The sequence below is a fragment of the Molothrus aeneus genome, chromosome 7 (genome assembly GCF_037042795.1).
Source record: "Molothrus aeneus isolate 106 chromosome 7, BPBGC_Maene_1.0, whole genome shotgun sequence".
NCBI classification, from domain to species: Eukaryota; Metazoa; Chordata; class Aves; order Passeriformes; family Icteridae; genus Molothrus; species Molothrus aeneus.
The window spans coordinates 11197748-11216715 of record NC_089652.1 but is presented as its reverse complement, the minus strand read 5'-3'; the positions used below and the strand labels follow the sequence as shown (position 1 = coordinate 11216715).

Below are 18968 nucleotides of genomic sequence, written 5' to 3'. Positions count from 1 at the left end.
GGCAGCAGATCCTTCAAAAGTAGCCAGGGCACACAGTCTGGAGAGGTTTAAAACTTTGATACACTGCTCTTAGTTCAAAAGTTTGAACTGCATCAACAAAACAAATGCAAACAATGTGGGGACTAGAAAGCAGGAAAGATATTTAGTCTCTCTGGAAAAAGGGCCTTTGGGGTAACCACATTCAAAACGCATTTATCTGGGTATGAGTAGACATGAGGTGAGTTGATATGGAAAAACACAGCTCCAAGCCACACAAACCACTCCTGCCTACTGCTCCTGCTGGACTATCACCGTCAGAAGATGACAGCAAATAACAAGAATTTGTTGCTAAGACACTATGGCTTATATTTAATCTATTTTTGACATTTCACAAATTGAGCACCAATGTACTTATGTCCACAGAGATATGGCAGGAAAAAGAGGGAGATACAGTATCAGGAGTTTTTGGGGGTGAGAGGAAAGCCTAACTGACATTTAGAGTGAATAAAATGTATGTACATAGAATACAGCAGCTTTGGGGGGACTCATGAATCCATCATGCTCTCACTTGAGATCTAGATAGCATAAATTGTCATGCAAATCCTTTAGCAACAATAAATAATATGTGGCAGAAGAGATTGCTACCACTGTGCTTAACTACATATAAGGCTCCTACAATTCTGCTGTGCTGCTCTGTTGTCCACCCTGCAGCCTGCCAAGGAAAAAAGCCATGGTTCATGGCTAACTGCAGGAAAAAGGACTGATATGAAAAGACCCATATAAATGTCTCAAGATTTTATAATACTATAGAGTATCCATTCAAAAACACTTCCATAGTGCATGATAATAATCCTTAAATTAAGGCTGGGAATGGACCTAGTTCTTCCAAAGATCATCAGAAACTCTGTGTTTAAGGTGCTTTAGAATATCAATATCACTATCTGATGAGTAGTTTTTCTTCAAAAAGAAAACAGATACCTTATAGTGATGATAAATTCGCATCAGTTTAGGTGAGGGCAGGCAGCCTGTACGTACATCTGTCAGAAATCTCCTTTTTATCTCTGCAAGTAGCCTTAAAGTTGTTCACTTTGGGGCTCTGCCACCCAAGTGAGGGGTCTGGGATGCTGCAGGTCTCCCAGGCAACTAAAGGGCATCATCCTGCAAAAGTGCCATTTCTGCACAGTTCTGCTGCATATAATCACATACACTAGAGCTAACATTGATCACAGCCACATCATAAAATTGTGGAGGCCTCCCCTAAAGAGAGAACTGCATTAGCAATTTAATAATTGTATGCCTTCTGCATTTGACAGACTTCTCTTGATATAGCTAATCAGCAGCAGGATAATTAACAGATACCCTCATGGATGAGAGCTGAAACAAGCCCTGAAAATGTAACCACTTGATGTCTTGTGTCATGCACTAATAGTTGGAGTCCTAGTCAGACAGAACAGACTTAAGACAGCAGGAACGAAATCTTATCATGGGGAGAAAAAAGATTTAAAAACACATGCGCATTTCAGAGCAGACTAGAATCAAACATTTGAGTCTTTTGCCCTTCAGCAGAAGACCAAAACAGTAAACACCACTTTTATCTTCTTTTCCCCATGTTTTGTCTTTAAATAAGCAGGCATGTTGGCATATTAACTATCTGGATATTTACCATCAACATACAAGTACCTCTTGGTATTGTTTCTAGACTTTGTATGTGCTGACCCACCAAAGCACAAAGAGCCCAGAAAAATCTGTCTGCAGGCTGTCAAAGCACGTCTACATGAGAGCAGTTAATCTGAATCACAGTCAACATACTCAAACTTTGTTTGACTTACTTGCCAGGCTCTTGGGACTCAGGCAGATCCCAACTTCTTTGCCTGAGTGAACACCTCCTGGCAGTCTGTGACAGTTTTTCCTCAGCAAGGAGAGTAGCTTTGCAGGCTACAACTTTTTTCCCTCAAACATTCTCAAAACCTCATATAGCAGTCACTGAGCCAGTGGTTTGCTCATGTGACAGATGCTAAGAGTGCCTCAGTTACTGCAAAATGCTTGGTACAATATCCCATGTGAGAGGCAGACCAAGTGGGCTGAAGAGCCCCAGGAGAGGTGGCAGCTGGCTCTGTCCTGTGCTGAGAAGGACAGAAGCAGACCCAACCTGGCTCTGCAGGACATGACCCACATGTACCTGACCTGAAAAGCACCCAGCACTCCACAGCGGCACTGAGGGCAGGGGTTATATCCCTGCTCTCAGGACTCATCAGAACTGCCCCAAGGAGGCTTCTCAGCTTCTGCCTTCCAGGCTCTGGTGCTCCCCTCTCTCCCAGCACAGGCAGGAGGAGCTCACTGCAGAAGCAGCCCCAGGAACCAGAGCAGAGGTGGCCCTGCCAGGCAGGCAGGAGAAGCACCAGCATATGGGGAGAAACAAACACGAGCCCATGCAACCACATAAAAGCCTCTGCTCTGGGAAAGGGGGAGCCACCTGCTTTAAAAACATGAAATACCTTATGAAAATTGATAATGACCTTCTGTGACAAGGGAGGGTCACACCAGAACAATTGCCTCAGCTGAACTGAGTAGCTTTGTGTGCCTCATAGGGTGAAATTAAGGGTTCCTAACACCATGGTCTCTGTCAGGGGGTTAACACAAGTTCACTACCTTTGTATTCTACTGGCAGTCAAATACAGAGAGGAAAACAAAGAGACAGAGCTGGTGCTGCATGGAAATAAAAGTGAAACTAAATTTAAACTATTCCTGTAATATTGCTGTAAGAGCATGATTCTTCTGTCTAGTGTACTTGAGTTATGCCTCTCAGCATTACTGACCGTGAACCTGACAGTGTTCTACACAGCATGGAACCAAAAGAGGAAGATGTGACATTTTATAAATAATAATGTCAAAGCTGACTGGTTAGACTGTCACCAAGTTATAACATCCATTCTTTTAGTAACAATTTCACCTTCTGGCAAACAGTTTGTCCTTATAGTGGGTATTACTAATATGTAATTAAGTTTATATAAACTAAGGAAGAAAGTGACATACTATTTTGATTCACCTCTAAAAAGTACCCCAGGGCATTTTTAAACATGACAAATGACCACAGTTGGGATTTTTATAAAATACACTTTAATCTTGCAGTCTGTAGCTATTTAATGATTTTGCCAGTAGCAATTTCTTATTGCATCTCCTCTTTTATTCAAAGCTTACCTACTGCAATGAGTCTTTATAAAGAAACACATTAATTAAATATGCCTTGGCTTCACTAGCCTAGGAAAAGACTATTAATCATTTCACAGCAGAAGAACAACATAATACCTGCTATTGCTCCCAGGCACCTCACACAAACTGACTCCTGCCACGTGATGCAACTGCCTCCAACAACCCTGAGCACACAGAGAGGCTTTCTCTCACCAGCCATTCACTCTCCTCACCTAAAGCAGCTGATGCATTTGTGAGATGTTATGGAGTATTTTTTTCCTTGCCTTACAACCCTATAACAACATCTAGTGAAATGTATTTGTGACGTCCACCCTGCCACTGGACACAGGGAGGACACCTATGGCTTGGATGGGGCAGGGCTGTTGGTCCCTTCCCACCAAATCCTCCTGAGTGGCTCTCACCAGCACTGAGAGGACTCAGTGCTAAAGAGGAGATGCAGGTTTGTTATGGGCAGGGTCACACTGTTTTTAAGGGAAAAAAGAAAAAAATATGAAACAACAATTACTGATGGTTTCATATCACACACCCAAGCCCCAACTTCATTCCCAGTTTTCTAATGTCATCCCTGAATTGGATTCAGTCAGAATGAAAAGATGTGTCATGTGCATTTCATGGATGGTTGTCACAAACTCTGTTAATATTTTATTGTGTGAGAAAGGAACAAAAAAAAAAGTTGTGGCTTACAAATGAAACAAGTAAATTATTCCTTGACCTTAACTAGATCTTTTTAAAAGCTCTTTTAAGTAAGTTGACAATATGTGCTAGGCAGCAATTATTTTCCATGGAAACTGTTTCTTTGATACCCTACTTGTACATTCATTAATCATAGGTCACCCTCAGAGGTGCAAACTTCATATTTGACAAACATTTAAAAAAATCAAAACATTTAGAGCGACTCTGACCATTAGACATTTATTTTACCTAACACAGCAAAAGGTATTCAGATTAATGTTCAGAACCGCCTAGTTTGCTTTGGGGTTTGCTTTGGGGGCAGGAGCAGGTGACACTCTAGCTACCAACCTCAATTGCTCTGTGTGGAATAGGTTATCCATTTAAGTCTGTAACTTTGAACTGGTTGACTTTTCTCTTCATGAGAGATCCCATTAACTGAGCTGACACTGACTCCATTCCTCACTTTTCTACTCTCTCATGGTGAATCAAGGTATGCAGGAAACCCCAGGTCCTCCAGGTCTTCTCTAACCCTTCTTTACCACTAATGGCCTCTCCCACATACTTCTGCCCTTTAGCCTCTCTCTCCCCAATTCCTTTTTTCTTCTCCTGCTCAAGGCATGTTAAGGGCTCTTCCCAGTACACAGTGGTGATGCATACCTGTCCTACTGCTGTTGCATGCTACATTTAGGGGTATATTTGATGAGGAACTTAGTGAAAATTCCCTTTCATGAACTGGTTTGCTCTGGGACTTCAGCAAAGGGAAAGGCACTGGGAGGTCACAGGAAAAAGCTGCCAGACAGGGCAGCCTGGGAGCTGGAGGAAGGGAGCAGCTGGGACAAAGTGAAGGGAAGTGTGATCTATCAGAGCAAGGTGGGAAATGAGGCTGTGAAAGGTGTGAGTTGAATGCTAACAACCTGAATACTTGGCTCAGGCCCTCTCCTTGTGCTGCAGGTCCACCAAATCCTCTCCTCTTTCCATCCCTAGCTGTTTTCACCCTGGCTCAGTCACACAGCTACCATGACAATTTGTGGCTGGTTGGTGCTAAGCCAGTGGCTAAAGCCCAGTGAGTAACAACTTCACCCTGTGGAATGTCCCTGCACAGCCACCATGAAGGGGTGAAAATCCCCTTTTGGCTATTTGGACAGCACTCCACTTTGGAAACATAATCCTGCAGGATCTACAATATTCCTCATGTTTTTTCTTGACAGCCTCTCCGCCTCATGTCCCTTCCAAAGAGATGCTCCAGGTCTCATTTTACAAAAGAAGTATTTGACACACAGTGACCTCAAACAGGTCACTTTCAGGGTGCATGGGGCAGAACAGACAACCAAACCCATGTCCCTGATCATACAAACCATAAGCAATCTTTCCTCTTCTGTTCAAGGCTTAGATAAATTCCCTTCACAGCTTCCAAATCAGAGGTGTAATTGATATATTTGATAAATATCAGTAAGTGGGGGTAATTGATACTTGCCATTAAAAAAAGGACAATGTGTCTTCAGAATTAGTAAGATGTACAAACGGAGGAGCTAAAAGAGCAAAGGTTTACTTATAAAGCTAATATGAGACAGGAGGTGGTACTTTCTGTGCTTACCTTCAGCACTGTGATATTCCATGCAAAACTCTCAATGGCTTTGCTTAATTTTCTTCCTTTCAAACCTTCTTTTGTCCCAAGGTTATGAAGCTCTTCATGGAATTCCATTCCTAAAAACACAGATTGCCACATCACTCAATGCACAATTGATTTTCCCATAAAAATGTTGAGTGAGTATTTTCAGTCTTGCTGCTGGGACATCCTACAACCTCCTTCTGTGCTTTCCCCCCTTCCTTTTCTTTTTATTACTCCATCCTGGGAGAACATTTTCAAGAATAAAGGTGCCATGTACAGTTTTGGGGCTGCGCTTCCACTTGGTTTGTGGCTCTCCTTGCCAGTGCCGGGGTTCCACACAGGCACTGGTCCCTGCACAGACACTCCTCCAGCACTTCTGCCTGCAGCCTGCACTGCTGCCAATACTGTGACAAAAGGCTTGTCACTCTCCCTGAGTTGATGACTTTGCACCTTGGAAGGCTGTCTGACATATGTGGAAGATACCTGTTCAGCACAGCAAATGCAGGCTCCAATGCACACCTCCTCATTAATCTTAATCAGTGATACAGAAAAGCCCTTGCACTCCACAATGATAAATTACATCAGAAGCACCTAACTCTAATCACAGGACTGTGACTCCTGCAGCATGGAGAACTGAGACTTCAACCACAGCCCTCTTGCATTTCATTGCTAGTTTCTGTGGAAAATATCTGCAGGTCTGTTGCTGGATACAAAAATTTGGGAAATCTGGGAGTAAGTTAAAAATCTTAATGTATCCAATTAGCCCACCAATTTCACAAGATCTGCATAGTGTATGCAACCACTTCTCTGAGTCTGGTATGGATTGAGAGACAAAATGGAAAAGAGCTGCTTGTGTTCCCTTAATCTGTACCTTACAAAGGCCAAACTGGCACTAAATAACTCCAAAGTATCTGAAGCCTATCCTGGCTGAACAACCAAGCTCCACCTCCAGTTGTTTCATAGCTCTCCCTCCCTTAACACTTTAGGATAAATGTCACTGGCGAGTTTGAGCTTCATTGAAATGACATCAAAGAAATGCCAATGGAGAGAACATCTCTACAGTGCAGATGCAGAGGCAGCTTGGCAGGTGGCTGAAGGAGAGTCCAAGGCAGGCTTACACTCAGCACAGCTTGCCCAAAGCACTCCTGGAAGACCAAAATTGGTTTTCCTTCCTATGCACCAACTCCAGGAGCTCAATAACCCTGAGGCTGTTCACCCTTACACAATGCAAGATTTCTCTATTGTTTATATTCCAAACCTTCACCAACTCACAGGCTTTGCATGTCAAGGCTAACAGAGTTCCTGCAGTACATCCTTTGGAAAACTGTCTAAATAACTGGACCCCGAGCAAGATTTCCTTGCAGGTTTGCTTCATGCCAACTGACTTATAAATCATTCAATTAGTAAAAGAAAATCTTCAAATTACTTGCTTTGTCCTGGGGAAACATAAGGTGGCTAATGGATCTTAGCTCTACGTGGACAGCCCTGCCTTCATGCAGCATCCTTTTAGTTATTCTTCCCTCTGGACCTCACTTCTCCACCTGTAACATGGACACAGCACCGCTCCAGAAAGAAGGAGCCACAAACATTTGTTAGGCTGCAGGCAGCAACATCAGCTAAAGCTTTTGCAGAGCCAGTCCTCCAGGCTGGTGCTGACCCCTGTGCATTGGCTGAGCCTGCACATTTGAAAAAAAAAAAAAAGAACAATAAAAAACCAGTCACACAAGAACCAGTCTGGGAGAGCCAGCAGGACCCTGAGGCACACGGAACCCAGACCAAAACAGGCTATAAAGCAGAGGTCTGGTGGAACACATGTTCAAAGGAAGCAGCACTGGGGTGAGGTAAAGGACAATGTCACAGGCAATTATACCTCTGACACCTCTTAATTTTGAGTGCTTCATCTCACCACATTTAAAGTGTTAGATAAAAATTTGCCTAGGTAACATTTGCAACAAACTAACTGGCAAATGAGCACGGGGAGAGATATCTCTCTCTTAGTGCTTTCCTCTCTAAATCCCATGGCTTCAGAGAAGCACTTCTTATCTCTCCAGTTGCCTTCTCAATCAAAAATTTTAAGGCTAATAGAGCAAACAGAAATGAAAATACAAGAAGATGGAGCAGCAAACCAAACACACTTGATTTTTTTTTCCCAGGGGAAACAGAGGAGAGGGGAACTGCATGGAACTCTGGAAATCAGTGTGGTGGCATGCTACTGCATAGTATTTTCTATAGACATCTCCTGCTCACAAATACTCCAGTGCCCAGGCAAATGTCATAGGTTCATCTCTCTGCGCAGATCAAGCTCAGCAGAAAAATATTGCTGAGAGCCTACATAGCTCAGTGCTAAGTATTGCTCTTAAATTTTACCTTCTAGAGGTGCTCCTGGTGCTGCATTTCCTTGTTAAGGTCCCTCTCCTTAACCCTCTGCACACAATGAAGGCTTGGGCAGAGGAATTTTATGCTGCTTATGCAGATCCACAGAACCCAAGGCATGTCACAATGATGAGGCCCATGACCTCCAGCCAGACATGGCCACTTGCCTCTTGTCCCTTCGCTACCACAATGCCATGGCTAAAGAGCAGAGACTGGGTTCCATCCTGCTCTTGCACCACATAAAATCAGTTAAATGCTACTGCTTCCAGTTTCTCCTAATCAAAAAAAATGAATTAAAGTATTAACTACAAGACAGCAGTTTCATTCATTATTTACATTTCATAGAAGGAAATGGCGGTAGCCTGCATCACTTGCCAAATTCAAAAATGCCTATCAGAAACAACAGTATTTATAATTGTTATGGTCCTGTGGGTATAAAAACCTCTTGCCTGCTCTGTGTTCAAAGGGAAAACTGAGCTTGAGAATGCACTCAGTAAAGGCACCATGCCTTCTCACCCCTCTCTTTTTAGTGCCTTTTTGGTTCATTTGACTAATTTAAATGCTGTCAGACAGTTCAGAGCTGTAGAGCAGATGGAGAAATAACTTCTAAGGTGAAAGCTGAGTATTTTTGTCTGATCCAACTCCTGCATTGCTATTGGAAGATGAGCCTTCAGGAGGGTAGAGCATGCCAGAGAAAGATCAAAATGCTCACTTACATCCAGGTGAAAAATGCTATATTAGTCTCAAACTGTAAGTAAATTATGGCACATTATTTCCCATCTTCCACCCAGAACTGCTCACTATAAATGGATTACCTGCTTTCTGGCACTGAACAATCTTGTCATGAGTGGTGTCTGCCGTCTCAATAAGAACCCTGCTCTCTTGAATCATCTGTCAAAAAAAAAAAAAAAGAAAAAAATCAGCATTACCAGTGTTTCCTGCAACATCTAACATACAGAAAGTACAAAGGTTGAAACTGGAGAGGAGGTTTGCTCTGAGAGCAATATAAATATTGGATCCTTCCTTCCTATGGGGGGCTCTCTGTATCTGTATCAAGCTAAGTATCAGTTGCTCTGAAAATGTTTTGCTCCAAAAGTTAATGGACAGTTGTTTTACATCCGTGAGACACCGCTGCAAACAGTATGAAGGAAACACAAGTGATTCCAGAAGAAAACAGATTTAGTTGAACACAGAATGAAGTTTGTCTGCTAAGCCCTTTATAACTGGTGTTTTCTTAAAAGGGGAAGTAAGCATAATCCTCAACATAGGTGGTTTTTAAAAATGTTACCAAGTGTTGAATAGAGCTGATTTCCAGAGGTATTTAAGCCTGTGCTGGATTTTATTCTATGCAACAGTTCAGACACCTATAGCAGTTGTTGAGTTTCTCCTCTGAGAAACTGAGATCCAAATCCTATCCTATCCTCAATATTTCTGTTGAAGTTTAACAGAAAAGACAAAACAAAAAATCAAAACAAAACAAAAAAATCCACCTAAAACCAAACAAACCAAAAGCAGCAGTTTCAACAAGCTTACTCACAAGTTTCATGACACCTCCCTACTTAGAAATCTTCCTAAAATAGCCCATTAACAGCAAAATGAAGAGTCCATTACCTGACAAGTTTCCTGAGCCTCCCTACATGCAAATACTATTCTCCTTTGATGGTTACAAGCCTCCAAAACTTCTCAGAAGCCCAGGCAGACAAGAATATTGTTCCATTGTTCTGTTTTGTGAAATTGCAAAAGGTGGTACATACATCTGTTACGGAAGGCAAGAACATGCTGTTTAACAAACTGTGCCTGAGAATAACCTCACTGTCCTGGGATATCCACAAACCTCAATCAAACCCAAACAGCACGACAGCAGTGCCAATTAGAAAGGAAGCAAACTCAAGAGTGACTGCCTAAAGTTACACCCTGAAATTAGACAAATCACCACCTGAAAGCTTTGCCAAAATGCAGCAACTGCTAAAAGCCTCCCTGCTTTCAAATACGCTAAATATGAAAACCCAAGTAGTAGGTTTTGATGGTTTTAGTGGAAGACAGCATAACAGTAATAAATTAACACTTGCAAATTAGCACATCTTACTGTTTTAATTAGACACAAGGAATGAGAGACACTTCCACTTGTCACACTCAAAGTTCCAGATTCTGAAGGAATTTAGATCCAAATTTTGCTTCTCATCTCATCTTCATTTCTAATTAAATGCACTAAGGCTGCATTTACCAAAAATACCGATGCCTTTCCTTTGATATAAAAAACAACACATGGAAAACAAAATCCATTATCAGCTTCACAGGCAGAGTGAAAAAAGCCTGATATACCTAGAGAGTGCAAAATTGTTTTTTAACAGAACATGCCCAGTGGATATGCCTGAGATTTAAATTAGTTTCAATAGTGTCCTTTGCCTTTCATTCTTATTACTTACTTGTTCATGCATCACATTGATTCTTTTGCTCTTTGATATTTTCCCTTGTCATCTAGAAAGAAATGACAATTTCTACCCACTCTCTGGCTTTTTTGTACCACAGCACACTATCCTTTTGTGCTGAAGGAGCCATTCAGCTGACAGCTACAAATCCCAAAGGTTGAGCAGTGAATGCAGTACAAATCCCAAAAATCCTGCAAGTCACTGGAGAGGCAGCCAGAGGCCAAATGTGCACCACTTACACATGCAGAGCTGAGGCCTGTGAGGCAGTGCCTGCACTGCCCAGTTCAGCCAGGAGATCCCAGTATCTCCATGTAGACATCACCTTGGGTTTGGGTCCCTACTGGGTCTGTGCCTGCACTTCCTACCCAGCAGCAAGGTTTGCCCTGTGAGGTCAGCTGCAGCCAAGCTGTTACAGGACATCCCATGTGTCAGACTCTCCTGTGCTCAGATCCCACAAGCAGAATGTGACTTGTGAGGTTCTTACATACACACATGCATACATACACACATACTTATATATATACAGAGCCACAGGAAATTATCCCACCACGCACAAAAGAAGCAGGCTCGAGAATCATGCAACTACTGGGCCTACTCCCAGGAGTTTCTGGTTTACCTGTTTAAGCATTCTCAGACATGAAGGTATTATATGCATTTTTTAAGAGCAAAGTAGCACTAGGATGTCAATTTTCCTTTACTGCAGAGTAGGTAGAGCAATCCTCTACTCCTTTGATGCTAACATCAAAGTCTCACTACTTTCAGTTCAGCAAGAACAAACAATTAGTAACAGATCATGCAGCAGAACTTAACCTGTTCCCATCTTCTTATCTGCAGTAATCTTGACAAAAATAAGCAGCTTTTGTCCCATGAAAAATCCTGAAAATGGTTTCAGAGTTCCTCAGCTCAGTAATTAAGGTTAAAGGGCAGCCTCAGTTCATCACCTGGCATCCTCCCTCACACATTCTTTAGGATATAATGCACTAGGTAGAAATAATAGGACCCAAAAGCCAGTTACAAGGTAAGATTTTGGCTGGCCTATGGCACCTTTACCAGCTCTGATAACACAGTGTGCAGGACCCTATATGTCTCCATGACAGACCAGACTCTGCCCCCAGCAAGAGCTGCATGTGCAGTTTCAGGGGGCACAAGATCCTGCTTCCTAATGCTGCTGTAAAAGATGGCAACAACAGGACAGGGCAAGGACACAGCCTGGGTGTTCACTTGTTAGAACAGACTGATTCAGTCAAGAGTGTAACAGGCAAGTAACTGCTATCCAAGAATAAATTTATAGCATAGGGTCATGGCATCTAGATACACTGTTCCTTTTTTGTCACTAGTTTTGAAATTAGTCCATAATTTCCCAGTTGGAATCATTCCCTGCTTTTTCAGCTGCCATCACATCTGAAACCCTGCTCAAGGATGTCACCTACTTCTTCTAGAAGGGACAAGAACCAGAAGCCTTAAAAACACAACAAGAAAGGCTGTGAGATTTTCTGCTGGGAAGGTAACCTGATACAGGACAGCCTGAGATTTTCAAGCCCACTTTTACCAGTAATATATTGAAATCCACCAACCTATCTCAAAAGTGAAGAGTGACTTTCTGATGTTTGCAGCATGAATTTCCACGCATCTTTGCTCTGCTCAGATATGCACTGAGCAGCCCTCCAGGCAGCTGTGCAGTCCCAGCCATCTGGCTGGAGCCCATCAGGATGCTGTTTAATGTCAGCTCCCAAATGGCAGCTCGCTTCCATGAGTGACTCTCACAGAGCAAGAGATGTCCCACTCTCTCGGGACTCCTGTGTTCCACCAGAGTGTGTTAACTCCTGGATGCTGAGCTTCAAGGGATTACCATCCAAGTGACATTGACGGAAAAGCAACCTTTAGAGCATGGATGTTGGTATCTGGGCCCACTCGGAGGGAGGAAATTTTTACCAGCTGCTGAAGCTGGCAGGATTTCTTGGGATAACCTGCATTTTCCATGGCAGAAAGGTAGTGATAAACTTTACTGATTGATGTGTTTAACATAACTGGAGGGCTGAGGAGGAAATTGGACAAAAACAAGAATGAAAGCACACAAAACCTGATTCTGGTATAGAGAAGAAGTATAAACTTGATTCATCTCAATCCACCTGCAGCTCTCTGTAACAATCATGGTGGATTCTCAAAAAAAGCATGGGAAGCAGGAGCTGGCACAAACCCAGGAGTTCTCTCCTTATCCCATATATGAGACCCAGGAATTGAAACAGACCAAGGGTTGAAAACGTAACTGACCTGTCTCACTTTACCGTCTAAGAATAGCATGGAATATCAAATTTTAAATCCCAGTGCTTCACACAAAGAACAATGCTTTACTTTGTCACTTCTGTTAAACTAAATAAAATTTAAGTGATATTTAAAATATCTTAATACTGAGGGCATCATATTACTCATGAAATGAACAGGGTTATTTATTGCCTGTACTAAGGGCAGTTTAATCACAGGATCAGTACAAACTGAACAAAAGAATGTTCTTTTTACTTTAATGAACTCCTGTGCTAAAGACCAATTTCTTCTTTTCATTGTGAATTATTCTATAAATTGAAAAGAAGAGAGGAAATTAACACAGCAGTCTCACCAAAAGAAGAAAAAAAAAAGAGAGGAAAAGCTCCTGGTGGCAAATTAAAGTACTGCTCCTGCTGGAAAGATAAATGAGAAAAAATGAACAGTTCAAGGAAACCTCTCATAAATATTCCAACATTTAAAACTGAAATTGACTGAACATCAGACTAAAAGGAAGCTTTCTCTTAGGTGTCTCCTCATAGCCATTGTCCCAGTTTTCTATGCCTTTCAATGACAATGAAGAGTTTTGCAAAAAAAAACTAAAAAACTCCAACCAACCAACCAAACAAAAAAAAAAAAAAAAACAAAAAACCCTCAAAAACAAACTAAACCCACCATCAATCAAAAATAAAAGAGGTTACAAAAACACAATCAATTCAAAAAACAGCTGAAGAGAAAACTGAGCTCATGAAAATTTGAAGAGAATTCCCTTTAGCATTGAGTATTTCTTGTACACATCTGGGACAAGAAACAACCAGGTCATCAACTGTGTGTCAGCAAGTTTTGCAAGAAAAGAAAGATGGACATGCAGTGCCAGGACATGGGAAAGAAAGCTGCTGGCCACCATTCTGTCCCTCACCTTGTCTCTGTCCCAGTATAGTTCAAGACAGATTTCAGTATCTGAGTCTTTTCCTGCAGCAGCCCAGCATGAGGAAGAGCTATCAAGGATGTTTACATAAACTGGAAACATCTGAAATACCTTATTGACTCAAAGTAGAGAAGAAACTGCATAAAATTCACCTTAAATTCCAACTTCATGTTTTCAGTTAGAAGTATTTCTGGGAAAATATGGAATCATTGTTGCAGGATGTGATCTGTGCACAAAGACCAGTCCTCTACAGAACAGCAGGAGCAGTGGAGGAAAAGAGAGAGGTCAGTTTTCAATATGCTTATGCTAAAACAGTGTAACTGAAGTAGCCAACTGGAACTTCCCTTCTCAGGGAAGTTCTGATTTGATTCTTTTCTGGTTCTGTTTTAGAAGTGACTAATGGACACAGGCAATCAGAGCAAGAAACTTTGAGAGCAGTGGGTGAGAGAATTGTAAGAAGCACAGAAAGAAACAGGACTTTCCTTAATAAGAAGTGGAAAAGAAACTAACTTTCCCAGTTTATGTCCAATTTTGGATGGAAAATTCTTTAAAACAAATACAAATCCAAGACAATGTCCATGTGCTGGGCTGTGTGTGACATCAGTGAATTATGACACTTTGGCAGTGGATGCTCTGCTCTGCAATATCCCTTGTCTTCAACTGCTTAGAGAATTGTGAAAATGCTCCTCTGGGGATGACTATATCCCAGCTGAGGTATGAATTTCAGTGAAAAAACTCACAAAAATCTACTTAGTCATTTTGCATTTACATAATAATTGGGAAAAAGGATTTTCTTCTTGGGAATGTAGTTGTACCTGCACCAAGACAAACCCAAAAAGACTGACTATGAAAGAACAGCAGACAAAGAGCAGTTCACCTCACACACACTTCAGCAGACCTCTGCTAGCATGCATGGACCTATAACCATGTCAACAAAACCACTGCCATTAAAATACCTCTTCTTATTTCCCAGCAACCTCATAGATGCTTCTTGTCCTCTCAAAAATCCCAAATCCATCTCCATGTTTGCCAAGATGTTCTTAACTACCCTGCATCTCTTAGCAGTACCTGCAGCCACCCTGTCCTTCCATAACTGTCTGCTTCAACACAGCAAGATAAGGCTTGAATACAGAGAAAAACATGAATGTCAATGTGAGTTTATATAACAAATAGCTTCATTATTCAATCTTTTTTACACTTCTTGTTATTTACGATTTGAAAACACATAAAGATAACTTGGATGTCTCATTTTTCTTGGAAAAATTTCTATATGCATATGACCCAGGAGATTGGGTAAAACCAAGAACATTTATTATCACTAGTTTATTGCTTTTGATTTTCAAATTATTCAATAATTTGATCTTGGAGGAAAATAACGCTTAGCCAATAACTGAAATGCAAAGTGCACAAGTGTCCCTGACTTCATGCATGCTTGCATCAGCACATGAATATATAGTGCAGACACAGTAACCACAATCTGTTTCCAAACAATTCTCAACCAAAAAAAATCCTAACTTCACAGGATAACTGTTTGCAATGAATAATTCAACCATCTGTCAGGTCCAGCTGGGCCCCATCCCTTCTCTTCACATGGAGTAACTCCTTTTTAGGTGTGATCAAAGAGCACCAGCATTAATTTGACAGGTTGTGAGGCACACTGCACATGCTGCCCACCTGAGCAACCACCAAGGGGGAGGACACAGGAAGAGAGGCAGAGTGAGAGCCCTTCCTCATGGGAAAGGAAAGCTCTGAAGAACAACTCTAAAAGTGGCAGAGTACACTATCCTAGGATGTGCGTGTGGGAAGCAATGACAGCATGACCAGAATCCATTCAGCACGCTCTATGTACGGAATCAACTAAAGCTGTAAACTGAAATTACCCATTCTACACTGTATTTCTGATCATTGACACACTTTTCAAAATGGCTGTGTATTGTCAACAGTCCACCTTATTTTCTTAATTTTGGCAAATCCTATTCCCTCCTCTCCTCTGCAGAAATTCCTATACAACCCATTATTATCAGTTATCAACCCAGCCTCTTCGTGTATGAGACATGGCCAACAGTACAGCTCCACTAAACCACTGCAATGCCTCCATAAAATGAGGGAAACACAGTCCTGAAAAACTGTTCCAGTTCCTTAAACAAAGCACATTAAATTTTATTCTAATAAAGTCTCTCTCAAAAGGAAATATTTAATGCAGAGCACAATGGTAAAAATTGCCCAGGAAAAAAAAAACAAAACAGCACAAATGGGTCTTTGTCTATCTCACAGCTGACAAAGGCTGAGCAGGAGGGAACAGACAGTTAATTGTTTTCCAGATCATTGTGGCAGGTTTCTGAGCACTTGCACCTCCATTTCCTTGGATCCTCAGCCCTGTTTATGCCCCATTAAGCACACAGGCAGAGTCTATACTTTCTGTGGTAAAATAAAAAGGTATATTCAGTTGGCAATTTTCTGTAAGGGGGAAAAATTCTAACACATTAGGGCTGTTTTTATCAAAAATTATTTTCAAAGCAAGCTTTTCAAAGAATGTGGCACATGTAGTGTTTTCAGAGCAGCAGCACTCAAGCTGCTGCTTGCCCAGCACTCAAACTCCCTGTGCTGTGGGGCCCAGTGAGTGGGGCAGACCTGCAGTCACACTATGAGATTTAGGGTCAAACTTTTTTCCATTTGACTGTAAAAGGAATTAAGAAGTATAGCCTGTTCATACAAGAGACAAGCCAATATAAACAGATTTTATTTTATGCATTTCAAAATGCTCTTAGGCCTTTTCATTCGAAAAGCGCTTTGAAGTGAAGAGACATGCAGCAAGCACTTGTGGATCCAGTTCCTTGAAGTCATATTTATCAACAATATAAAAGGCTGAACTGTAGCATATCTTGAATTAAAATCAATAAATAAGCTAAAATATTTTTTATTACTTTCCACCAACATCTCCTTGTGTTCTCATTTGCACAAAAAATAATAAAAAATACACACCGGATTATATGAAGTCATTATACAGCAAGGAGAAGCCCCTTGTCAACATTGAAAATGCAAACCCCTTCCCAGACTGTGATTTCAAATATCAAGATTGATAGAGACAGTTCATTTATTCAAACACAGAAAAGGCTAAATAGATTTCAATATTCTGCTGCTGGCATTGTCTCAAAAGGCAAAGACCCAAAATGTAATAAAACCACTTATTAAATCCCCCACGGGCAAAACCACTTGGGCACCCCCATGGCCCAAGAGCCACTTTCTTTTTCAGAAGTGAATAGTTTTTAAAAAGAGGCAGTCACAGCCAAAAAAGGTAAAAAAAAAAAGTATCATGTTCTCCTTAAAAGAATTATATCTCAAATCAATCCTTGCATAGGCAAGGCATAACTCCCTTCCTCTCTCTCTGATTTTGAACTGTTTGCACGCTCTCTTGACATTCAAGTTACATTCTCCCCCATTGGAGACAAATGTGAGAACAACCATTATTTAAAACAGTTATACAAGTGTTTCTGTCTACATCCAAAAGAGGCCTTTCACCTATTTAAATTGAAAAACTGTTTCCAAAGTACAAGGAGGCCTTGAAAAGTCCCATGTGTACTCTTCACTATATAATTACAAAGATAAGAGATGACACGTTCATTTTGGTAAAACTCCATTAAGCAGGCCTCCAAAGACAGAAAAATCTCTTATTAATGTGGTATTTGCTCTGTCACAAAGACATGAGACCATGTAGCAAATCTACCCCAGAAAGATTCCATCTAAAATAAGGCAATCAACTGGATTTGCAAATCCTTGTTCTGGTATTGTTACAGCTGGCATTTTATTACCATAACTTAATCACTTCCAAGTACTAGAAACTATTCTGGAAGGAACCCAGGGGTTATTTAAGAGTACTTTTAGTATTTCTGTTTTAATCAATATCAGTGTCTTCTCCCACCCCACAAGTGGATTTTCCGTTGAAAAGTGTTTTATAAAGGCAAAAAAAGAGATGGGAAGGAGGTGGGCATTTGGCACGTTGAATAGTTGGTCAAAGCTGTGACTACTCTTTGCAACCCATCAGGGTCTCTGGAAACAATTCGATACTCTCAGCATTATTCACCATTTTATTTCTTATGAGCACAAACTGCAGAAAAAACTGCTGTCCTCTGACCATGAGTGGTGATTCAGCCTGGCTGCCACAGTGCACTATTTCAGTCAGGCCTGGCAGAACTGTGCCTCTTGCTATCAGTAGCTGCACACTGCCAAAAAGGTTGGGAAGCAGCGGGGCACCCCCACGGCCCAAGAGGCACAGTGTGACAGCAACTTCTGCTGCTGGAAGTCACGCACAGCTGTTGCTCAGTCACCCACAGCAGTGACATATGTCATACAACGAGCAGCAGCACTCATCTGGAATGATTCCAGCTCGTGTTTCTACATTTGTGCAAGCATTCCTGTACCATACTGACCTCTCCTTCCCTGTGCAAGAAAATGGGCATTTTAACCTTCCCTTTCCAACACTGCCATGCCCTCCCCAAGAGCAACACTGACTGCATCTGACAGGGACAGGGGCAGCACTTAACAGTGCTGCTGCAAAGCATAGGGAAAGGGAGGGCTCAGCTTTGCCTGGGAACTGCCATGCTGCAGCTCCCTATCTACTGGCCTTGTGCTCTGCTGCAGGGAGGCCAGCGAAGGCCGGCACACAAATCCTGCTGCTTCCCAAGGACAAGGACTACCAGTGCCAGCACAGGCTGAATTGTCACTAGTTTTGTAAACAAAATCCTCTTCAAACACCAACCTGTGCTAGCCACAACCGTGTTTAAAATAGGAAACAATAACAAAAAGCCCAGTGTGGCATTGTGGTGACTGAAGGCCAACTCGCCGAGCCCGAGTCATTTGAAGAGCCTTATTTGTTTAACTGGAACATTTGGGTGTGAGAAAGCCAGCGGGCACAGCCTCATTCGAGCAGTGGGGAAAGGCAGAGGGAGCAGTGCTGAAGTGCTTACCAGGTCATATGCTGCCAGGACCTTTTTCTGCACGTCGGGCACGGTGCCCAGAGGCTCCAGGTAAGGAAAGGTGTCCTTCATGCAGAGGGCCACCGAGGGCGCGTTGTCGCTGGTGACGAGGCGCGAGGACAGGGTCAGGATGCACTGCTTGAGGCTGGCGATGGGCGGCAGCCCACACAGCTCCTTCACCGACACCATGGCGTTCTGGGCAAGGACACAAACACTTTAGCACGTGTGGCCGCTCACCACTCAGTCCCCCCTGCCTGCCATCACCTTGACAGCCCTTTCCTCTTTTCCCCTCTGATGGGAGGCAGTGCTATCCCGCTGTTCACCATCCTCAGGTCCTCCATGGACCACGGGATTCCAGCTGACACAGGAATTCCCTGCCAGCCCCATTCTCTTTCCTGAAGCCTACTGCCAGCTCCAGCTTTCTCCCAGGCTCAGGCATCCCAACTGCCAGCTCTTCAGCTGCTTTGCATTGCAAACCAGCCCTAACAGGGACAAGTTCTGGTCCCCAGCATATTAAGACATCAGCCTAAAATGCT

The 18968-nt window shown here is 42.2% G+C and overlaps 1 protein-coding gene across 1 annotated transcript in view; it reads right to left on the bottom strand.

Moving 5' to 3' along the window:
• The window catches only part of PLCL1 (phospholipase C like 1 (inactive)), a 179976-nt gene that overhangs the window by 17549 nt on the left and 143459 nt on the right, over window positions 1-18968 (bottom strand). The window contains exons 3-5 of the mRNA XM_066553557.1: window positions 18424-18627; window positions 8659-8734; window positions 5456-5565 (exon numbers count right to left, since the gene is read on the bottom strand). Of these exons, the coding sequence (XP_066409654.1) occupies window positions 5456-5565; window positions 8659-8734; window positions 18424-18627 (390 nt within the window). The remainder of the gene's footprint in view (window positions 1-5455; window positions 5566-8658; window positions 8735-18423; window positions 18628-18968) is intronic.